At 42.9% G+C, this 25,531-nt stretch overlaps 1 protein-coding gene across 1 annotated transcript in view; it reads right to left on the reverse strand.

Annotated features, from left to right (window-relative positions):
* Positions 1–4,430: 4,430 nt before the first annotated feature.
* LOC123039357 (uncharacterized) overlaps positions 4,431–25,531 on the reverse strand; it is an 85,862-nt gene continuing 64,761 nt past the window's right edge. The window contains exons 2-7 of the mRNA XM_044462560.1: positions 8,761–8,984; positions 6,404–6,465; positions 6,258–6,329; positions 5,907–5,984; positions 5,053–5,143; positions 4,431–4,762 (exon numbers count right to left, since the gene is read on the reverse strand). Coding sequence (XP_044318495.1) covers positions 4,582–4,762; positions 5,053–5,143; positions 5,907–5,984; positions 6,258–6,329; positions 6,404–6,465; positions 8,761–8,984 — 708 coding nt within the window. The 3' untranslated portion in view covers positions 4,431–4,581. The remainder of the gene's footprint in view (positions 4,763–5,052; positions 5,144–5,906; positions 5,985–6,257; positions 6,330–6,403; positions 6,466–8,760; positions 8,985–25,531) is intronic.

Consider the following 25,531-nt stretch of genomic DNA (forward strand, 5'->3'; position numbering starts at 1 on the left):
TATTTGATGAGTGGTTGTGAAGCCTTTGCACATTTTGGCCTTGGTGTCAGCCCGGTGGTGATTGTTTGAGTTTTTGGGATGCTCACATAGGTTAGCACATGAAGCTCTTGCTCGCTCAGCTTGGTTGCTCCGCTCACTCGTTTAGTTTTTTTCGCTCACCCCACTGCTAGCTCAGAAAAAAATCCGTTGTTTATTTTTATTTGAAAAGGTTAGTTAAATTAAATGATGTTTAAGAAACTTTAAAAATATTATGACTTTTAAAAACAATGAATTTTAGATAAATTCATGAATTTAAAATATATCATGGCTTCAAAAATGTTCACAAAAAATAGTTTTCAAAATTTAAAAATGTTCACAAACTTTAAATGACCATGAACTTAAAAATATCCACATATTTAATCAATATTAAGGAATTTGAAGAATTTTAAAATATGTCTATGTTTTTAAAAGTACACAAATCTTATTAAGTGCTTATGAATTAAAACATGAAAAAATAAAAAATAAGAAAGAAGAAGAAATAGAACGAAATAACACATTTACATGTGGGGCCCTAGTGACCCCACAACCCTCGAAGCACCAAAACGCTTCAATTCGAGGGAGCTTAGTATCTCTATATAGAAGCCGGTGGTATTCACAACGTTGCATTGAAGTCATTGGGTGCGAGGATGAAGGGGAGGTGATACGACAAACTCAGCTACATCCGGTTGGGTCGAGTTTGTAGCACATTTGCCCCGATCTCATGTCATCTCAATGTTTTTTCCTTAGAAATCAATTTGCCAGCTCATTGGCATAATTAATAATCTAAAGTTAATGTTGTCCACTCAAAGTTAATTTACCTGATACAATACCCACCCATGTCCAGAGCTCACATTACAATTCTCAAATAATTCATCTTTTTTGTCATAGGTGACCGTTCTTTGATTCATATGAACTGGTATTTTCTCCTGTTGTAACGCACGGGCATTTGTGTTAGTCTATATCTATATCTATACCTATACCTACTTCTATACCTACAAGGTGATATTCTTGGTTTCGTCCCGCTTAAGTGATTTCTATACCTACTAATAAAAGAAACTAGATGATACCCCGCGCGTTGCTGCGGGAATTGTCGATACATATTTGAGGTTTAAAAACATGAAATTTTACAAACACATAGTATATGACTGTGTCAAAGAATTTTGTTTGAAAGAAATATTATTTAAAGCATCTAGAGAAAACATGATGAAAAGCCGAATAATGTTGGATGTGAAATTTTCCTTTAATTCCTTACCTTAAAGGCTTATCATCAAGGTGATCGGGAAAAAGAACATAAAGTAAAGACAATTGAGACGTCTCATCCCTTTGCAAAACCTAAAATAACATACCAACAATTGTCGTGTGTTCCATAAAAAACATAGCTTGCATTGGAAGACAGAATGTGAGTTCACTCATCTGATTTTCTATAAAACAAAAAGTCACTTATAAATCATGAGACTCACTACGTCTTCTCACCGAAACAATTTTGTGCAGTGTACTGCTATTTCTTTTAGGCTGTCGTTCCCGATAGTATACCTAGGCACCTCTGAGTTAAATTTTTTCGTTTGCCTTCTCTGATGCACAGCTATGCATACTTGTGTGCTATGTAAAGCTTAGGCTGCAAGCTGACAGCAAGAAGGAGAAGCACAAAACATCATAATTGTTAGAATAAATCCAAGGCACTCCGTTGATCTACCAAGGACCAAGCAATCGCACAAGCACGAGACCGAGATTTGTTAACGAGGTTCACCGATATGGCTACATCCCCGGGGCATGACTACGGGCGCTCCTCCCCATGACACCGTCACAATACCGCACCCCGGCCGCCCGGGCGCCGGCACACGCCGCCGGCTCCCCCGCGTGCCCGTGCTATTATGTTGGCATAGGTTACATCGCGTGTCTACCCCCGCTATATATGAGAGGTCTAGGATACAAGTGTCCTACTTGGACACGACTCCATATCCTATCTACACACCATACGACTCCAAGTCCAATTGTAACCTAACTTGTACAATAATATTCGACATAACTCTAACAAACTCCACCTTGACGAATATTCTCCGTCACCTTAAATTCGTCCGTGCGTCGAACCTCCATGTACATTGGACTTGAGATACGCCATGAGCACCGCTATTACTCCCAGACTCCATGTGACTCCACCTGCAACTATAGGCCCTTCTCGTCTTCTTCACAGTCAACACTTGAGCAAAATTAAGTTCCTCAATACTCTACTTTGTGCTCCCAACTTCCGGAGAATCCGTTCAACACCATCACACACCGACCACTGTCTGCGTGAAAAATGAGCAACTCACATATTGGATGCCACATGTGAGAGTTACCTGAACTCAACATCACCGCTCTTTCTTGACCGTCTGTCTGAAACATGAAGGAATTTCACCGTCGCCCTGTGTCACCCTGAGTCAAATTCACAATTGTTTCACGCCTTTTTCGGATAGTCTCTTGCATGTCCCACAGCTATAGCACTCCGCCTCCTTTTGTCTTGTCATCCACACTTTGCCATGTGCATCGAGCACCACAGAATATACGGCCATGTACTTTCTCTGTTTTGACAAATCCAGACTTTTCGCCACTTTCTCAGATTCTCCATGGTCAACTCCTGTCCATCAACTAGCACCGATAGACCCAGTCACCAACTTGAATCCGGTACTCGTCAACACTGCTTCAGCACCCCTGCACAATTTATTTGACCAAATGTCTGACCACCAGTGCATTGGCCTGTCGCTGTGTCCCGTGCTTACCGCACGCCTCGCCACTATCACCGCGTCGAGCCTTTGCTGTCCTGGTCGAGTCTCCCGGGTAGCTAGCCCACACTGCCTCAACCCCCACTGCAGAGAACCACCGATCATCACCGACCGATGCCGAGTATCACGCCTCCATCAGACCACTGGCCCCCAGTCCAATCCACGTGTCTCTCGCTATCCCGCTGAAATAGGCTTCGACTCTCCATGCATTTACGCCGTAGCCCCTCCATCAGCACAGAGTGAAGTCATCCATCAGACTCCTACTCCACCTTCAACGTGACTCTATGGTGGTTGTACGTACCACCCTCCCGCGCCCTGTCGACTCCAAGCTCTCATGTGCACCGTCTTGAATCAACCCCGCGCCATAGTCTGTCGAAGCCGCACAAGCCCTCAGGCCTGCACCACGTGTTTCCACGCCCCAGAAGTCGGCCACCATCAGCATCACGCTCCTGTGTCATCGTCGATGAAATCACCGCCATCTTCTGCTTGGACTGACATCCCCGTCGATCCGTCAGACAGTTCAGTCCGACCTAGCCGAAAATATCCGACTACAACCATGCTCCACCCTGCGTCGTGTCCACGTTACACAACTGTGCATTGCCTTGACTCCCTGTGTTTGCATGATCCTGTTACGACACGCTTCAGACTCCTCCGAGCCTTATACGCACACCACCAACCTGCCAACCTCCTGGTAAAATCCTGTGAGCAATTTTGCAACACATCCAAAAAAGAAAACTGGATTTCCTGGTTGTCTCCATGGTTATACCAAGCATATCTCCATAACTCCCAAACACTCCTTTTCTTTAATCATGTTGCATCTCCTTTTTGTCTGTAACAAATCTCATACGTACTCGCACGTTCTTCCGGCCAGTTGGCCACCACCAGCAGCAAAAAACAGACACCAGCCTACGCCTTGGCTTGCCCGAACACATGCAGCAGCGAATCCAGTTTTATGACCTCTAACGCCCTAGATGGGCCTTGCGTGTCCAGCCCGTGGGTCCGTTGCAGCGCTGACTCTGGACACCGGCGCACCAGCCGCATGGGCTTCCTCCAGCGCTGGCTCTGGGCCCGTGAACAGGGCTACCAACCAACGATCGGTTTCCATACCGCTTACGCCTGAACCACCAAGTCCTGCGTTGTTGTTCGGCCACCGCCGTCGCTTGCCCGATTCAATCTGTCTCCCGCTTCTGCACGTTCCACCGCCGCCGCTTGCACCAACTCGCGGATTCCCGAACGCTTCTACCGATTGCTTCCAGGACACGGCTATCCCATCCAGCCGAACCACGTCGCCAAGTCACCGATTCTCGATCGCTTCCCGAAGATTAACGAAGCCCACAAATCTGCTTTCCAATCTGTCACGCACGGTCTTCCGTTGCCGAACATCGAGTCCTCCCTGATAGATTAGCAGAACAAAACCATCGCTATTCTCTCCGACCTTCATCGAGACAGCCCTTCGTTTCACGATTTTCTTGACGATTCCTCCTCGCCTTCCTATGGATCAACTCCACCGCCTCCTCGAACCTTGCTCATGATATCACTTGTTAGAATAAATCTGAGGCACTCCGTCGATCTACCAAGGACCAAGCAATCGCACAAGCACGACACCGAGATTTGTTAACGAGGTTCACCGATATGGCTACATCCCCGGGGCATATAACTACGGGCGCTCCTCCCCATGACACCGTCACAATACCGCACCCCGGCCGCCCGGGCGCCGGCACACCCCGCCGGCTCCCCTGCGTGCCCGTGCTATTATGTTGGCATAGGTTACATCGTGTGTCTACCCCCGCTATATATGAGAGGTCTAGGATACAAGTGTCCTACTTGGACACGACAATTGTAACCTAACTTGTACAATAATATTCGACATAACTCTAACAATAATAACCGAAGAGCCAGCTGTGTGGTGCATAAGATGAAGATGAAGCGAGACCCCAACATCACCATGGACTGGGATCTCGCGAGGTTGCTTTATCCACCAGCCACTACAAGATTGAGATTGAAAAAATAATAATAAGGGGCCATTAGAATTTAAAGTATAACTAAATAAACTGACGTATGTACACATGTTTATGCGGTCTACCTGTGATTACTGCAAGGAATCCAATATAATTTGTTGCACAAAAGGGTCAACCATAACTGAGAACCAGTATATTTGAAGGCGAGGTAGCAATTATGAGCGAATGTAACTGAGATAGAAAAAATAGCAATTGAGGAAGGCCACGAATGGTTTGCTCCGTTGAGATCGCTATGAGAGAGGACGCGGAGGCTGTACCTTGAAGCATGGACCTCGATCGGGGAGGCATCGACCCCACAAAACGCAGCCTGATGGAAGCACATATGAGCATGTGCTATAAAATCGGGTTCTGCACAAACACAATGTATCAGGAAAAATTAGATCAAACGATAGAGCTTAATTGATGTTTTTTCCGGATTTATAGTGTACCTAGATAGTCATTACACACTTATATTTGTGATATTTCGAGTCAGATGTGACACCAGGAAACTCTTCAACGTGGCTATAGTAGCATGAGAATGTTAAACAAAGATAAATCCTTCTCTTAAGAGTCTATAGTGTTCATAATGTCTGTCAAGCCAAAAAAGCTCATAATTTCTTTAACAGTATTCAGTTTTGGGGAACTGACATCAACCATATAAAAGAAAGTTGAGAATAATCTATTTATTCATCCACAATATATGCTCTTTACCTAAAATCTACATGGAACAATTAGATAGAGGGGAGTGTAGAGGAACTATTCTGGATTCAACAACAAAAGTGAGTCATCATGATTTGCAGTAAAACATGTAAATCTGCATATACCTTCAGATTGGAGCGCGTGTGGGAAGTAACCTTCAGTAAGAAAATATACATAAGAAAAATGTTCCATTCTAAAATCTAAATTTGCATATAGTCAAAAACTGAATAGGAATCTCCCCACAAACGCTCAGAAACTGAAACATAAATTTGCATATAGTCACAAACTGAATAGTAATCTTCTCACAAACGCTCATAAACTGAAATATGAATTTGCATACAGTCACAAACTGTATAGTAATCTTCCCACAAACGGATATAGTCAGAAACTGAATATTAATTTTCCCACAATCTGAAGCGAGGCATGTGTAGACCTTCAGACTGGAGCTTGTGGGGGAAGTAACCTTCAATAAGAAAATGGAGGGTTGATCCCAAGGTAGCCGAGAAGAAACCTGAAGAATTGAAATGGAAAGCTACATATTCCGTCAAGTGAAATTAAACTCAGATTTGGAATAGGCAAAGAATTAAAATGCAAGGCTATGTATTCAATAAAGCAAACTAATTGACACATCAAGCAAAATCCAGAATAGATACAGGACTAAAATTGAAGGCTATGTATTCAATCAAGCAAAATTAAATCTACACATTAACCAAAGAAACCAAAGATATAGAATTTCAGAATTGGCTATGGATGGGAACATTATGTACCAACAGGAGTCGTAAACCTGAGGTGACTGTGTATGCAGCGAGGGAGGAACAATCAAGATGACTGACTGGGCATCCAAGTCGTCCAACACCTGAGGAAGGCCAAATTCATGATTCGGTCAGCAATATGGCATAGGGAATGCCCAAGAGGGAGGGGGTTGCTTACCAGCGGCAGCAGTATGAGTGCGGTTGGTGTCAACTGGAGGATGATGGGGGGCGAGGCATCGGCTTTAAAAGGGAATCCATCAGTTTCTTGTGGAAATCAAGGGGAGAGAAAGTGGAGCGTCAAGCGTCAACCGTCAATTACCTGCAGCAGGAGGGTTTTTTGTTTCTGTTTTAGGAGAAGCATTTTTTTTTTGCGGTGATGGCAATGAAGATTAAACAATGTGGGCCATTGGAGCATTGGGCGTTGCACAGAGGTTGAAGCAGTGGGCTGTGTACGATTGATGTGAGGAAAGGAAACAAAAAATAGTCAAAATACTGAAGAACAGGAGCACATGACTTTCAGCTTTTGAAGCATTGTTGCGTCCCAGCGCCCAGGAGACGTCGTACCGGTGGCCGCCGGCCGGCCGAAATAGACGCCGGATAGCAGGCAGCGCATGGTGGTGGATAGGCGGCGCGAGCAAGCGAGGGGGGCTGCCATAGCGCGGTGAGCAGCGACGCGTGCAAGCAAGGGGGCGGCCATGGCGCGGTGAGCACCAGTGCTGGGCTGGAGGAGGCGGTAGGATTCGGTCCGGCGGAGGAGGAGGTGGTGGAGGCGCCGTGGGAGCTGCGTGGGGAGGAGCACGGTGGTGTATAGGCGCAAGCAAGCGAGGGGGCGGCCATGGCGCGGTGAGAAGCGGCGCGTGCAAGCAAGGGGGGGCATGGCGTGGTGAGCACCGGCGCTGCCCTGGAGGTGGCGGCTGGATTTGGTCTGGCGGAGGAGGCGGTGGAGGCGTGGGTGCCGTGGGCGCAGCATGGGGAGGAGCAGATTCGAGGAAAGGAGGAAGGGTTGGGGATGGGCGGCACTCCAGCGTGGGATCCAATACTGCCGGAGGGCCGGCGGTCGTGCGGGATATGATGGGGGGTGAGCGGCTACGGGTGAAGAAGGAAAAAAACAGGTTCTTTTTCCACCGCCGTGACCGCGTAGGAATAGACTGACGTGAACAATGTGCATAGTAAGAGAATAGGGAGAAGTGGGGAGCAACTTCTTAAGAATGGTAGATAGGTATTCTTAGGACTGAGATCCAGTGACTTGCCTCTAGCAAGTCACGTGGTAACTTGCCCCCTCTCATCCACCGTTGAAACAACATCCAAGGGGCAACATCCATCCAAAGCAAAAAGGGCTCTCACACTTGTGAACGAGGCATCCATCCAGTACAGCCTAAATACAGTTCAGTTATTCAGCATGTTTTCAGTCAGTTAACAAACAGTTTTCCAGTAAACAAATAGCAGTGTGGAAGCTCTTTTTACTACTGAAATATAGTTATAAGCTAAAGAGTAGGTTCAAACAGCAGCAGTTTTTCAGTGTTCACAAACAGACTGAGATAAGCATCAGGTTTTTAGTCAGTTTTAGTACTAAAATAAATAGCAGTTTTTCAGTTAACAAACAACAACAGTTTTAGTACTGATATAAGCAACAATTTTACTGTCAGTTAATAAAAACAACAGTCTTTCATATCATTTTTCATATATCCTTCCATTGCATAAACATGAGCAGAGATAAGAACTTCATCTCTCTCTTCCACTTCATCTTTCTCGTCGCCCTTTCCTTCTAATGCCCTCATTGGAACAAACAAATCTGCGTGACGTCGCCTTTCCATCAAACTTGCTTAAGTTGGTGCATCTTTTCCTCACATCAAAACCTATATCACCTCCATATTCTACCCAAAACACCCAAGCCTCATCTGAATCTCTAAATCTCATACCAACTTGAGGTATCCTCTTGTTAATTTCTGCCATTGCACAACACTTTCACAAAAACATAACACCCAAATTCTGCCAAAATTCAGAAAGACATGTATAATTAGTAGTGGACAGATATAGAGTTTGGTTGTTATGCATTGGAACCTCTCTAAATTTAAATGCATGCTTCCATCAGAACACATATCGAGTTTGGCTGTTATGCTCCCATCAGTACAATTAAAATGCATGACAAGCAGTGCAGAGAAGCATCAAACAAGATTTCCATGCTTTCACAATACACTTTTGTTCAGATAACTTAAGAGACAACAAGCTCAAACTATTAGCATTATCAGTCAATCCTATCCAATCAAATCCACTATCTGTATATACAGTATGTTACAAGAACCAGTACAGGTCAATTCTTAGCATTATCAGTACAGGTTAATTTCCATGCTACTTGTCACTGAAATTCAAAAGTATACAGAGTACAAGCATCACTGAAATTCAAAAGCATCCAGAGTACAAGCATCACTAGAATTCAAGCCACGCTCCAACAAGAACCACGCAGCCAATCGGCGACGAGGGTATGGGGATTGCCGGTGGGAGGAGATGGGATTGGGGTAGGGTGGCCTCACTCACCTGGGGGCTAGCGCGCCTGAGTCAGGGAGAGGCGGGCGGCGTGAGGAAGGAGCTCGGTCGGGGCGGCGGTCCTCCTCGATCTGCGGTGGCGTGAGGAGCTCGGTCCGGGCGGCGGCCCTCCTCAATCTGCGGCGGCGCTCCTCCCTGGCCCGTCGCGGCGCTTCGCAGCAGCAGATCTCCAGTCCGCCGGGGCGCTCCTCCCTGGTACTCACGGCTGCGCGGCGCTGCTACCCTCCGCGGCGATGGCGCTTGGCTGCTCGGAGCCGCCTCCTCGCGCGAGAGCAGGGAAGCTCGCGCCAAGCCGTCCTTTTCCCCGCCACGATTCTGTGCTGGATGGGTTGCTTTGGATGGATGTTGCCTTTTTTTGCTTTGGATGGATGTTGCCCCTTGGATGTTGTTTCAACGGTGGATGAGAGGGGGCCAGTTACAACGTGACTTGCTAGAGGCAAGTCACTGGATCCCAGTCCGTATTCTTAGTCCGTTTTGTTATTTTATAGAAAACCCCCTAATGTTTCTAAGATTAAACATGTAGTACATATTAAATGTTTTTAAAAATACTCATATTTTGTAAATCGTAACTCCAAATCTAACATGTTATATATGGAATTTTTTAGAAAAATATGTACAATCTGAATATGATATTATTTTACCTCTTAACAATTTTAAAAATACTACCTAGGCTACAATGTTAATCAACAATGCATTATCTATCTTTTTTTTATACCGGTACTGATTCAGATTGAGGATGAACACCTTAGCAAAAATTAAGATTGGACATGAAATTGAAGATAAATTTGCTAGAGACACCCAATAAATAAGGACATGCATGACAATAAATAAAAGAATGACCCAATAAAGATGGGATGTTCGCTATAAAAGAAATAAAATAGAAAATGCAAAGGAGATCCGATAAAGATGAGATGTTGCGCTATTCACCTATATATAAGAAAAAAAAGAGGAAATGCATGAAAAAAAAGTAAAAAGGAGGCATGCATAACAAAACATAAAATAAAAGGCAAGTTTGATAAGATATAAATAATGATGAAACAGTGTCTGAAAGAACGAGGATGTCGCCTAGAGGGGGGGGTGAATAGGCGCTTTAAAATAATTACGGTTTAGGCTTGAACAAATGCGGAATAAACCTAGCGGTTAATTTGTCAAGCACAAAACCTACAACAACTAGGCTCACCTATGTGCACCAACAACTTATGCTAAGCAAGATAAGCAACTATGTGATAGCAAGATATATGACAAAGAACAATATGACTATCACAAAGTAAAGTGCATAAGTAAAGGGGCTCGGGTAAGAGATAACCGAGGCACGCGGAGACGACGATGTATCCCGAAGTTCACACCCTTGCGGATGCTAATCTCCGTTTGGAGCGGTGTGGAGGCACAATGCTCCCCAAGAAGCCACTAGGGCCACCGTAATCTCCTCACGCCCTCGCACAATGCAAGATGTCGTGATTCCACTAAGGGACCCTTGAGGGCGGTCATCGAACCCGTACAAATGGCGACCCTTGGGGACGGTCACCGAACCCGTACACTTTGGCAACCCTTGGGGGCGGTCACCGGTACCCGTCAAATTGCTCGGGGCGATCTCCACAACCTAATTGGAGACCCCGACGCTTGCCCGGAGCTTTACACCATAATGATTGAGCTCCGAACACCACCAACCATCTAGGGCATCAAGGCACCCAACAGGAACAAGCTCTAGGGTGCCCAAACACCCAAGAGTAATAAGCTTCTCAAACTTCACTTTCACGTATCACCGTGGAGAACTCAAACCGATGCACCAAATGCAATGGCAAGGACACACAGAGTGCCCAAGTCCTTCTCTCCCAAATCCCACCAAAGCAACTAATGCTAGGGAGGAAAATGAGAGGAAGAACGAAAGAAGAACACGAAGAACTCCAAGATCTAGATCTAAGGGGTTCCCCTCACTTAGAGGAGAAAGTGATTGGTGGAAACGTGAATCTAGATCTCCTCTCTCTTTCCCCTCAAGAACTAGCAAGAATCCATGGAGGGATTGAGAGTTAGCAAGCTCGAAGAAGGTCAACAATGGGGAAAGAACACGAGCTCAAAGGATTGGGTTCATTGGGGAAGAAGACCCCCTTTTATAGGACCTCCCGAATCCAACCGTTATGTGCTCAGGTCGTGCACAAGCGGTACTACCGCTTGAAGGAGCGGTACTACCGCTTAGCACGGCCAAAACAGCCCAAACGAGAGAGAAAACACGAGATTTTGGTCCGGGGCGGTACTACCGCTTAGGAGCCACAGTAGTACTGCTCTGGAGCGGTACTACCGCTCAGGAGCAGCGGTAGTATCGCTCTGGAGCGGTAGTAAAAAATTACATCCGCTCTAGTCGCGGTAATACCGCTGCAGCCTTTACCAAAACAGCCACAACTTTTGCAAACGGACTCCGAATTCAACGAAACCAAGTTTGTTGGAAAGCTAACGACATGGGCTAACACAATATTGATAGAAATATCAAGAATAAGCAAATGATAAAAGTCCCATAAGAAAATGGTGAGAACCCTTCATCGGATAAGACCGGTAAAACCTCCAACACCGAAAACATCATAGAAGACGCATGCGAACTCCGTTTACGATGAACTCAAGCTTGTCATCAAGATGACCATAAGCTCTAAGACTCACAAAGATAACCAAACAAGAACCAAGAAACATGATGCAAGAATGCAATGGTTTGAGCTCTCTACTAACGATACGATCAAGCTACCAACTTGAGAGCCCCCTTTGATAGTACGACAAACAATCCTATAACTCGGTCTCCCAACTACCACCACAAGACCGGTAAAATAGAAAATCTATCAAGGGAAAACCTTTGCCTTGCACATGGTCCACTTGAGCTAGATGAAGATGATCTTGACTCCCTCAAGTTGGACCACCTTTCTTGATTGCGTTGGCTCGATGAAGACTAGATGATTGCTCCCCAATAGTTCACTATGGGTGAGCCACTCTTCGGCACATCTTCACAAGTCCATTGCCACCATAATGGATGGCAAGATTCAAGCACTTGATCTCTTCGTGAAGCTCCACTTGAACTTGCACACGGCAATCTTGATGACGATCACCACTTGATGTCATCCTTTCCATGGGTTGTATGATATCTTCCTCTTGACGCAAGCCCATGGATACGTACCTAACCCCACATACAACTCTCACATAGATCATGGGTTAGTACATAAAGTGTAATGGACAATGCTTACCATACCATGGGATCACTTGATCCCTCTTGGTACATCTTCTATGCTTTGTGAGTTGATCAACTTGATTCACTCTTGACTTAGTCTTGATCAACCTTGAATCTTTGCAACTCTCTTCATTTGGATGATGTCTTGAAGGTAAACATGAATGAACACACAACCTTCTTCTTCAAGACATGCTTGCAATAAGCTCAACACTCGCATGACCAATCTTTGGATAATTCCTTAATAGCACCTTGGTCAACTCAAAAACTCCTTGAAACCAACACATGGACTTCAAGAAAAGCCTATGGACAAATCCTTCAAATACAACTCAAGACAACCATTAGTCCATAGAGATTGTCATCAATTACCAAAACCAAACATGGGGGCACCGCATGTTCTTTCAATCTCCCCCATTTTGGTAATTGATGACAATCACTTTCAAGAAAGTTTATATAAGGAATTATGCATCACCATGCAATGCAACAACTAATAATGCATGCGAATGAGATGCAAATGCTAAGGAACAAAAACAAAGCAAGAAGAGATAACTCTCTAAACTTCTCCACAAAACTCTCTGAAACTTCTCCCCCATTGGCATCGATTGCCAAAATGGGCGAAAATCTAAGAAGGCCAATATAAATTGTGGTCCTCCATAAATTGTGTATTTCTCAACAAGAGAGTGGAATGCAATACACATACCCAACTGCCAATACTTGGAGGAAGACAAACTATATTGATGCCCAAAGATTGCAACAAAAAGATATGCCACAAAGACATAACAAAGAGAGACACAAGCAACCAGAAGATACCAATTGAAGCAAGCAATCAACGGATATCAATTGAACTAACTAGACCAATGATCCTACATGCCACAAGAATAAAGATATTATGAAAAGCGCAAAGGAGTGTTCTAAAGAAACTAGAGAAGCTCCCCATGATTTGTGCACACATAAGAATTTTTGTATTTGAATACAAAGTGCATAAAATAGGATCATAGCTCCCCCAAAATGAACTCACATCCAGTGCAAGTGAGCATATAGGAAACAAAGCCTAGCGCTTGCAACAAGCACATGGTTGAGCAACATGTAAAAGAGGCAACTTAAGAATAGGCTCAACCAAAATGATGTGTGTGAGTCATGGCGAAGCACTTGAGAAGACTAAGATTAGGATGCGCATTAAGCATCAACATAGTCTTGAAAGAATGAGGCACACGGTGCAAGGCCTATCATTCCCACACACAACTGGCAAATGGGTTCACAAGCTTACTAATAAGCAAAAGAGAACCTATGCTTGTGACAACCCGTGGTGAAGATAGACGAGGGGAGGCTCATCGAGACGAGGGATACCAATTAAGATGGCAAAAACCTCGTAAAGATAAGCAAGAGGAAAATAATCTTCACCACACAAGAGTGCAACAAGATGCAACGATAGAGGACACGCACTCAAGGCAAAAGCTTTCACGGAGCCACCAAAGAAATAACATAAGAAAGACAAGGTGGACGTGAAAGAAAAGATATCAACTAGAGATGTAATTTCTCTCAAGTGTATAAGGTTCTATGTAGATGAAATCATGACGATATATATCTACAAAGAAGGATGTACACTCGAAATAGTTACAACACGAAGGAACAAGATATCCACAAGGAAGTCATAAATATACCAATAACATATTTGCTTGAAAGCATAGCACTTGGCTAGATATGGTCTTATTGTATATAAACTAATTCCTACCACACAACCATCAAAGACATCACAACTAGCAACATGAGATCATTGTTGGGATGCTTTGAGAAAGGAAACAAGTATCACAAGATATGAAATGAATATCATGCCAAGATACAACCTACACAAGGTTGAATACAAGAAGGGAAAGCATGAATAGATACTTGTTACCGAGATATCATTGGAAGGATGTAGTAGATACCAATTGAAGGTAGATAGTAGTTCATTGATCATCCTAGCTTGACTCCAATATGCACATGGTGACAACACCTTCCTTGTGAGTGAGCCAATCATCCAATGCATCTTCAAATGTTCCTAGAAGAACAACATAAACTAAACGGTACCCAAACTCATCGGGACCAAATAGTTAGAAACACCAATACATAGGACAAACTCCACATAAATATGTGCATATAGATATGAAAATGAATTTCATGCACATCTCATGCAAATTGAGAGTAGGTGGAGTTTCCCCTATATATTGAGTCAAAGAAAGAAAGCATGCCAAATGAAATACATGAAGTAAACATGCATGCTCAAGACTTTCAAAACCCGAAACCAAAAGACAAAGAAATGCCAAGTGAAAAGGATACCAAATGGAGAAGTCATAACTTGGAAGATATCATTAAAGATACATCAAGGAATGAGATATCCATTGATACCCACTAAATTAAAGATGTCAAACTCCCAAAGAGAGAATGGTTCCAAACATACCAAGCTCTCAACAAAGTTTCATGATGGCACAAAGTACCAAAAAGAAATGGCTTGCCTTCCACCAAAACACTCTTGATAAGGATCACAAGAAGAGTGAAGAAAAAGAATAGCTCCCCCACGAGTTGTGCATTATATAGGATTTGTATTTGAATACAAAATGCACAAGGTGGGATCACTGCTTTCACTATATCTAGAAAACACTAGACAAGAACAAGAAATAAACAAGATCCACAAGTGGTATGGAAGACAACGGGAGTTGACACAAACCTTGGCAAGAGAAAAGGCAAGTAAAACAACAGCCAATGTAAAGATGATCAATAAATTCTACCACACATAAATGACTACCAATTGTCGAAAGACAAGAAGTAGATGGAAAGAATTCCCGGTGGTAGATAGCAAGGATATCCAACATCATCTTCACACCACACACAAGCAAATTGCAACTTGTAGAGCTAACATGCCACCTAGGAACAAGATAATCTACAATATCAACACTAGGTGACAACATCTCAAATGTACACATTTTCTAGGCTAGTAATATCCATAGCATATTACTCCCCCATAATGTGATACCAATGAAGAAAACTTAACAAGAGGCAATAAGAGGATCCAACACGAGATAATCAATGGAATTTTTAGAATTTGAATTTCCCATGAGAGATATACCACCTAGCGACTAGATAATCTAGAAATATCATTACTAGATGGTATTACTCATGTGCACACATTTATAGGATTGTGAGGTGCACAAAGCACACCACTCCCCCATAATGGATATTCCATTAATCTCTCACAAGAGCCAACTAAAAAATAAACAAGATGCACTAAGGCTCAACGAACAACACACAAGTACATGATGTGCAAACCAACATACACAACGGTAATTTGGAGACACATCATATACAAACACATGCAAGGAACAAAACCAAAACATGCAAAGGGGCAAGTAACTTTCAATGTAAAAAATTGAAGTACAAGTTACCGCAAGGAGACACATTGGATATAAGATATAAACTTGATGATTCAATTGACTTGGCTTGAGACAATAAGAGTGATGAAGTCCCCTTAATTCTTCATAATGTAGCCAAGTCTCCAATGCCCTCCAACAACACCTATTGATCAAGTTTGAGCTTGTTAGTCCCCAACCAAGTTGAGTCCTAAGAGGTTAGTCACAATAGGTTTGGCTACCCAAATGGTTCTTTGCTTGACACCACTTTGAGTACCAACAAACTTGGCAAACACATTGCCAACCTTATCCTTACCAAGAGAATAGATATCATCAATAATAATTGGGTTGGATAAGTTACCACTAGTGCATGAAGAAGCGACATGACCTTTCTCACGACATAAGTAGCAACGTTTACTCTTCATTTTCTTCTCACTTGATTTCTCAATTTGAGAAGCATTAACTTGAGTCTTCTTGGGAAGAGGCCTTTCTTCAACTTGATGTTGATCATGAGATTGAACTTGTGCCCTCTTCCCTTGTTGCTTGACACTAATGGCCTTCTTCTTCAATGGGAAAGATCTAACATGATGCCCTTCTACTTTGCACTTGAAGCAAACAATCTTGGCCGAATTCTTGACTTGTTCTTGGCCCTTCTTTTTGTTCATGTTGGACTTCTTCTTCTTATTGGAGTTGAATCCAAGTCCACCTTTGTCATTGGGGGATTTTTGCACACTCAAGATATTGTTGAGTGTGGATTTTCCTTCATGACACTTTTCCAAGTCTTTCTTCAAAGAAGTGACTTGGGCCTTGAGCTCTTTAATTTCCTCTACATGGTTAGTCTCAACACAAGTACTAGAGGAAGTATAAGCTTCATCGTTAGAGAAACAAAGCAAGGGAAGCAATTCATCACAAGATGTACCAACATTGTGAGTAGATGAATTACAAGGACTAGCACATGGCAATATACTATTTTGACTAGAAGTAGTGCTAGTATCCACATGAGGCTCACTAGATGTTACCTTAGCAATCATGGCCTCATGAGCTATCTTTAGCACACTATGGGATACTACAAGATCATCATGAGAGCTTGAGAGCTTTTCATGACTTTCTTCCAATTTCCCATAATTGCAAGATAGCACCTCAAGTTGAGCCTGTAGCTCAACATTCTCCTTCAAAATGGATGCTTCACAAGTAATAGAATTAGTAGCACAAGCATCATCATTAACAACAAGAGGAGAAGGCAACTTGGCAAGCTCTTTTAAATAAGAAGCTTCAAGTTGAGCATGAGACTCGGTGAGTTTGATGAGCTCACCCTTGATGACCCTTGAGCCATTTTCGAGGTGCTCAAAATCCTCAAGGAGTCTAGCATGAGCAACTTCAAGCTTAGCATTTTTAGTTTCAAAAACATTGGCCACTTTAAGAGCTCTATCAGTATATTCCTTCACTCTAGACAATTCTAGAGCAAAAGTCTCCTCAAGAGATTCCCTGGTGGTTTGTTCAAGTTCAAGAGCTTGAGAGAGGTCCGCAATCTCATTAGCGTAATCACGCCCATGACCTTCCATTTTATCAATGGTGGATTCATGCTCCTCTAGATAAGATTCCAACTCCTCAATGTATTTCTTGCCATCAATGGCAATGGACATTATTTCTATGAAGTTGGAACGAGCAATTTTATTTTTATGAAGAGCTTTAAAAATCATTTCCCCCTTAGTTTTTAAGGAGGCAACATTATCATTCTCTTCATCATTATCCTCATCATCATTAGCATCAACATCATCATCAAGAGACATATTGGGGTACAAAGTAGGAGATACCTTTGACGCCTTAGCCATAAGGCAAAAAGCAATAGATGATGATGTAGGATCCCTTGAGGCACCATTAAACACCACATCTTGTTCCATGGAGTGTTCGGTTTCCACTACATTGTTAGCACAACAATTCGAGGAAATAGATGCATTTTTATCATGGCAACAAGACATAGCAAGCATATCATCATGAGATTTAGTCAAGCAATTTCTACATGATATGCAAGGACTATCAACACAAGCATGTGAAACATTTGGAGTGCTCGAAGTGTTAAAGCCCAAAGAAGTAGCATTGCAATAATATAGTGATGAAGGATCATCCACAATAAGCATACTATCATCATTGCAATGACCAACACTACTCACCATGCCATTACCTTGTGGCAAACCACATGTAGGTGAAGTAGAAGAAGTTGAGAAGACTATACGACCGGAGGTGGAGGGAGAACAATCATCCCCACAAATCTTGGACACACCATATTTATCTTGAAGCTTCGTCCACAACTCATGAGCATCTCGGAACGGCATGAGTTGAAATATAACTACATTGCTCAAAGCATCGAAAAACACATTAGAAGCTTGAGCATTGAGATAAGAGTTTTTCTCATCCTCTAAAGATAATCTTTGGGGATCCTTTGGAGGAGAAAAACCCATATCTACAATTCGCTCTAAATTTGGGTCCATGACCCTAAAGAGATTAAGCATGCGAATTACCCAAACATCAAAATTTGTGCCATCGAAACTAAGAGTGTCAGAGAATCCTAATCCCCTAGTAGACATCTTTACTCTCTAGGCGGTTAAGCCTAACAAAGAGAGACGTGGCTCTGATACCAATTGAAAGAACGAGGATGTCGCCTAGAGGGGGGGGGTGAATAGGCGCTTTAAAATAATTACGGTTTAGGCTTGAACAAATGCGGAATAAACCTAGCGGTTAATTTGTCAAGCACAAACCTACAACAACTAGGCTCACCTATGTGCACCAACAACTTATGCTAAGCAAGATAAGCAACTATGTGATAGCAAGATATATGACAAAGAACAATTAACTATCACAAAGTAAAGTGCATAAGTAAAGGGGCTCGGGTAAGAGATAACCGAGGCACGCGGAGACGATGATGTATCCCGAAGTTCACACCCTTGCGGATGCTAATCTCCGTTTGGAGCGGTGTGGAGGCATAATGCTCCCCAAGAAGCCACTAGGGCCACCATAATCTCCTCACGCCCTCACACAATGCAAGATGCCGTGATTCCACTAAGGGACCCTTGAGGGCGGTCACCGAACCCGTACAAATGGCGACCCTTGGGGGCGGTCACCGAACCCGTAAACTTTGGCAACCCTTGGGGGCGGTCACCGGTATCCGTCAAATTGCTCGGGGCGATATCCACAACCTAATTGGAGACCCCGACGCTTGCCCGGAGCTTTACACCACAATGATTGAGCTCCGAACACCACCAACCGTCTAGGGCACCAAGGCACCCAAGAGGAACAAGCTCTAGGGTGCCCAAACACCCAAGAGTAATAAGCTTCTCAAACTTCACTTTCACGTATCACCGTGGAGAACTCAAACCGATGCACCAAATGCAATGGCAAGGGCACACGGAGTGCCCAAGTCCTTCTCTCCCAAATCCCACCAAAGCAACTAATGCTAGAGAGGAAAATGAGAGGAAGAACGAAAGAAGAACATGAAGAACTCCAAGATCTAGATCCAAGGGGTTCCCCTCACTTAGAGGAGAAAGTGATTGGTGGAAACGTGGATCTAGATATCCTCTCTCTTTCCCCTCAAGAACTAGCAAGAATCCATGGAGGGATTGAGAGTTAGCAAGCTCGAAGAAGGTCAACAATGGGGAAAGAACACGAGCTCAAAGGATTGGGTTCATTGGGGAAGAAGATCCCCTTTTATAGGACCTCCCGAATCCAACCGTTATGTGCTCAGGTCGTGCACAAGCGATACTACCGCTTGGAGGAGCGGTACTACCGCTTAGCACGGCCAAAACAGCCCAAACGAGAGAGAAAACACGAGATTTTGGTCCGGGGCGGTACTACCGCTTAGGAGCCACGGTAGTACTGCTCTGGAGCGGTACTACCGCTCAGGAGCAGCGGTAGTATCGCTCTGGAGCGGTAGTAAAAAATTACATCCGCTCTAGTAGCGGTAGTACCACTGCAGCCTTTACCAAAACAACCACAACTTTTGCAAACGGACTCCGAATTCAACGAAACCAAGTTTGTTGGAAAGCTAACGACATGGGCTAACACAATATTGATAGAAATATCAAGAATAAGCAAATGAGAAGAGTCCCATAAGAAAATGGTGAGAATCCTTCATCGGATAAGACCGGTAAAACCTCCAACACCGAAAACATCATAGAAGACGCATGCGAACTCCATTTTTGATGAACTCAAGCTTGTCATCAAGATGACCATAAGCTCTAAGACTCACAAAGATAACCAAACAAGAACCAAGAAACATGATGCAAGAATGCAATGGTTTGAGCTCTCTACTAACGATACGATCAAGCTACCAACTTGAGAGCCCCCCTTGATAGTACGACAAACAATCCTATAACTCGGTCTCCCAATTACCACCACAAGACCGGTAAAATAGAAAACCTATCAAGGGAAAACCTTTGCCTTGCACATGGTCCACTTGAGCTAGATGAAGACGATCTTGACCCCCTCAAGTTGGACCACCTTTCTTGATTGCGTTGGCTCGATGAAGACTAGATGATTGCTCCCCCATAGTTCACTATGGGTGAGCCACTCTTCGGCACATCTTCACAAGTCCATTGACACCACAATGGATGGCAAGATTCAAGCACTTGATCTCTTCGTGATGCTCCACTTGAACTTGCACACGACAATCTTGATGACGATCACCACTTGATGTCATCCTTTCCATGGGTTGTATGATATCTTCCTCTTGACGCAAGCCCATGGATACGTACCTAACCCCACATACAACTCTCACATAGACCATGGGTTAGTACATAAGGTGTAATAAACAATGCTTACCATACCATGGGATCACTTGATCCCTCTCGGTACATCTTCTATGCTTTGTGAGTTGATCAACTTGATTCACTCTTGACTTAGTCTTGATCAACCTTGAATCTTTGCAACTCTCTTCATTTGGATGATGTCTTGAAGGTAAACATGAATGAACACACAACCTTCTTCTTCAAGACATGCTTGCAATAAGCTCAACACTCGCATGACCAATCTTTGGATAATTCCTTAATAGCACCTTGGTCAACTCAAAAACTCCTTGAAACCAACACATGGACTTCAAGAAAAGCCTATGGACAAATCCTTCAAATACAACTCAAGACAACCATTAGTCCATAGAGATTGTCATCAATTACCAAAACCAAACATGGGGGCACCGCATGTTCTTTCAGTGTCCAATACCTATGACATGCATGGCAAGAAATAGTGATGAAATATGGGCGCAAGTACATGCGTCCATAGGAGGCCATACAAAAATATTCTTTTCCAGACAAAAAAAAACTCTTTTTATGATTAAAAATCCTATATCTTTTTAGCAACCTTTTTAAGAACTCTTCGTGTATTTAAGAAATATGCATATGAAAAGTGTTCAAAAGTTATCCTAAATTGGTGATTCTTAAACTGAAAACTGCCATTGATGCACACATGTCTCCGTAGTGTGCTAATTTGTCATTGTTTGCTTTTGTCGTTTTTATTTACTCACCTGTAACAACACCCAATTCCGAACAAGACATGAATAAATGCATGATCACTTACCCGTTTCTTTGTATGGATTAAATCTACATGCAAGCCGTGTTGAAATAGAACGTCTATAGAATCTTAAACTGCACTTTTATAGGTCAGGGCCGTAGCTACAAATTCTCAGATTATAGACTATTTTTGTAAATTAAGAGGGTGTGCTATTTTTTTTCCGTTGCAACGCATGAGCCTTTTTGCTAGTTATATTTAATTTATAATATATAAGTGAGGTGGTACTAATTCAGGGACACGTACTCACGAGTTGTTTTGCACGTCAAATTCGGCAGATCCTATTCGGCGCTCATGCGCCCGCGAGCAAACGGGCGCCTGAAGGGCGCGGCTACGTGGGCTCGGCCCGTTTTGCTTTCCAATCTTTTCTGTTAAAAGGCAAAAAAAGAGAGCTATAGGTCAGGGCCGTAGCTACAAATTCTCAGATTATAGACTATTTTTGTAAATTAAGAGGGTGTGCTATTTTTTTTCCCATTGCAACGCATGAGCCTTTTTGCTAGTTATATTTAATTTATAATATATAAGTGAGGTGGTACTAATTCAGGGACACGTACTCACGAGTTGTTTTGCACGTCAAATCCGGCAGATCCTATTCGGCGCTCATGCGCCCGCGAGCAAACGGGCGCCTGAAGGGCGCGGCTACTTGGGCTCGGCCCGTTTTGCTTTCCAATCTTTTCTGTTAAAAGGCAAAAAAAGAGAGCTATAAGATGGATTCGAACCTGCGAACTCCCAATCGAAGGTTGTCTGTTCTAACCAACCCGCCAACAAGCGCAGCTGTGCTAACATTCTAATCTATACGTTATTTATTCGTTCCATTTGCTTCCGAGTTCAATGAACTTTTTTTTTCAAATTGATGAACTTTTTTCAGATTTGTGAACGTTTTTTCAAATTTGATAAACTTTTATTCAAATCCGATGAACTTTTTTGAATCTGATGAACTTTTTTGAATCTGATGAACTGTTTTCAAAATCGATGAACTTTTTTTCAAAAATTGATGAACTTTTTTCAAACCTGATGGACTTTTTTCAAAATTTGATGAACTTTTTTTCAAATTCGATAAACTTTTTTCAAATTCGATGAACTTTTTTCAAAACCGATGAACTTTTTGATTTCGATGAACTTTTTTCAAAATCGATGAACTTTTTTCGAATCTGATGAACTTTTTTTGAATTCGATGAACTTTTTTCGAATCCGATGAACTTTCTTTGAATTCAATGAACTTTTTTTGAAAATCAATGAACCTTTTTCATTTTTATGAAACTTTTCTTAAAATTTGATGATTTTTTTTGAATTCATGTTTTCTTTTTTGAGATAATTTATATTGAGTATATATTAATGTTTTACTGCACGAAACGGTTAACTAGCTCTGTTTTCTTGTAGTAGACAGCAAAGTTAGTTTGGTCTAGTGGTTGGTGAGGTGCAGTCGCAACAATCCGGTCCTCAGTTCGAATCCCCAGCCGTCTTCACTTTTTATTGCTTTTTCACTTTAACAGCGAACGAGTACATGCGCGCGTTGGGCCGGCCCATTCCAGCGACGCTGCAGGCGCCAGGTCGTTAACGGGCGCCTGCAGCGCTGACTAGGAGCTCCCGTCAAATCCAGTCCATTCACGCCCTTTCGTCACACACAACCCACGTTGAAGCCAGCCCACCTGATGCTAGCCCGTTTATAAAAACCATGCTAAAAAATCACGGTCCAGGCTCTGTCCCATTGAAGCCGGCCCACCTTATGCTAGCCCGTATATAAAAACCACGCTAAAAAAGCTTTCATCTGGAATTGAACTCCGGACGCTGGATTGCGCCTGCAAATGGGCGCACACCCCCCTGCTCCGCTGGGCCAGTCCATTTAGCTTTTTTCCGCTGTGCTAATCACACCTCAAAAAAATCAGCTGTACTAGCAGTCTAACCGCAGACGTCCTGCTTAATAGCAAGATGCAGTAACCACCGCGCCATCCCAACTACTCCCTCCGTTCGGAATTACTTGTCTCGGAAATGGATGTATCTAGAACTAAAATACATCTTGATACATCCATCTCTGCGACAAGTAATTCCGAACGAAGGGAGTACCTGCTATCTTTCATATTTTTATCTCTCTTCTTCCTTCTTTGTTTCTTCTGTTTGTATTTTTCTGTTTTGATTTTTCTATTTTCTTTTTCCTTTTTTTATTTTTCTTCTTCCTAGGTTCGGCGAACTTCTTATTTAAAATCGTTGAATTTTTTTATCAAATTTGGTGAACTTTCTTATCAATTTCGATGAACTTTTTCCAAATTAGGTGAACGTTTTTTGAACGGGTGAACTTTTTTTCCGAATTCGACGAACTTTTTTAGAATTCTATGAACTTTTCCTGAATTCGATGAACTTCTTTTCAAATTCAATGAACTTTTTTCGAACAGGGTGAACTTTTTTTCGAATTCGGTGAACTTTTTTCAAATCTAATGAACACTTTTCGAAAATCAATGAACTTTTTTCCAGTTTATGAACTTTTCTTCAGAAATGATAAACTTTTTTCGAAATCCACGAACGTTTTCTAATCACAATTGTTTTCCAAAAAATTGACGCGATACCGTGCATGGTTATGTGCAACAAATAGCGCTGCAACCATGTTATTTCGTCTTTCATGCTGTAACTCAAGGCTCGTAGCTCGACTGGTTAGCGATCGTTGAAGGCGAAGCTGACTTTGTGAATTCGAATCCCCATAGTTGCAACCTTTTTTGGGGTTTTTTTTTCGTGCTAGTTTACTGTTACGCGTTTCGTGGGCCGGCCCAACCCGCAGGGCGCGTGGGCGCCAGTTCTCCTAGCCGGCGCTTCCTCCTCAAAAAAAAAAAAAAAGCCGGCGCTTAAGGCGCCGACTAGGAGCTGTCACTCCGGACCTACAATGTAGCAATTCCAGATCACGTCCAACTGAATTGGTCACGTTGCACTGAGAAGTATGGGTTAGTTCGTCTTTTAAATAGTCCCGCCTCGCTATTTAACACCAAATCGCTCTAATTTATATACATATTCCAGTTTTCTGGGGCATCAATAATCCGGCTTAAGACTCAGTAAAGGATTTCCAATGACGTCACAAAAAGAAATAACGAGGGATTAGATATAAGAAAGGCTTGGCTTGATACGAAAGAGACATGCATGAGATAATTAGACGAGTTGCATGAGACATGCATGCATAAGTTAAAGGAGGAAATGATGGCCATTGGTGGGATTGTTAAAGGAGGAAATCATGATGCCCAAGAGACCCTATATATGGCCGGCTAAGGGTCTAATTAACCATTGCATAACTACAGAAAAACTGCCTAAATTTACCAATGCTAGAAACCAATACTGAAACCAATGCTAGAAACTGGTTGTTTACAATGTGTTGATATTTGGAGATATTCGGATTTGGGTTCTAGGGATTTGACAGGAAGAACATGGGGAAAAACTCCGGGGCCTTCTACTCTGTTCGAGCAGCCCCTCTTCTCTTAATATCATTATTCTTACACTACAGAAAAACTGCCTAAATTTACCACATTAGGTTACTATTTTACCGCATCACGTTGTTTTAGATTCTTGAATAAACCATCCAGATGCTACTGTCCCTGCTGGTCGTTTTTGTGAATGGGAAAACTGATATTTTCTTCTAAGCACAGGGTGTTATGTTAGCACATACAACTCTCATTAAATTTAAGTATACATGAGTTTTCTTTTCCGTTGCAACACACGGGCATATGTGCTATGTTAGCACATAAATATGTCAAATACGAATTGATGCACAGTTTGCGGGACGACAGACTCATGGCGACACAGTTTGATCAAGTGTACAATTGCTTGTTGTGTTTGGTCCCTAGTAGATCAGGAGCTCACGTATGGAGAAGTTAATCTCTAATACTGAAACCAATGCTAGAAACTGGTTGTTTACAATGTGTTGATATTTGGAGATATTCGGATTTGGGTTCTAGGGATTTGACAGGAAGAACATGGGGAAAAACTCTGGGGCCTTCTACTCTGTTCGAGCAGCCCCTCTTCTCTTAATATCATTATTCTTACACTTCAGTCCTCTAGGAATTACATATTCACATATAACTTGACACTCCCCCTCAAGATGGGGCAAATGCATCATACAGCCCCATCTTGCTACTGAAGGTAGAAAATAATCTATCAGGAGAACCCTTTGTGAGGATATCTGCTAATTGATTTGATGAATTTACATACGACATGCAGATAATTCTGAGATCTAGCTTCTCCTTAATGAAGTGACGATGTATATCAATGTGTTTTGTTCGATCATGTTGCACAGGATTGTTAGCAATATCGAGGGCCGCCTTATTATCACAATACAACATCAATGGTTTTGATTGGAATAGGCCTAGCTCCATCAACAGGATCCGTAGCCATAGTACTTCACATACACCATGTGCCATTGTCGGTGTACAAAAATATGGGCTCTTCTGTACCCCTTACTTGTACGCGGGCAGTCGTAGCCACACTCGCGGCAGGGCCTGGCAGGGCAGCAGAAGACAAACACAAGACTATCAAGACATCAATCAAGTCAAAGAACAAGGAACAGAAGACGAGCTGGAACTCCTCGGCAACACCCTTGCCGGGGCGGCTTGCGTGGCCCCGGCAAGCTCCTTGCCGGAGCAACCTG

Source organism: Triticum aestivum, chromosome 2B (genome assembly GCF_018294505.1).
Source record: "Triticum aestivum cultivar Chinese Spring chromosome 2B, IWGSC CS RefSeq v2.1, whole genome shotgun sequence".
Classification (NCBI taxonomy): domain Eukaryota; kingdom Viridiplantae; phylum Streptophyta; class Magnoliopsida; order Poales; family Poaceae; genus Triticum; species Triticum aestivum.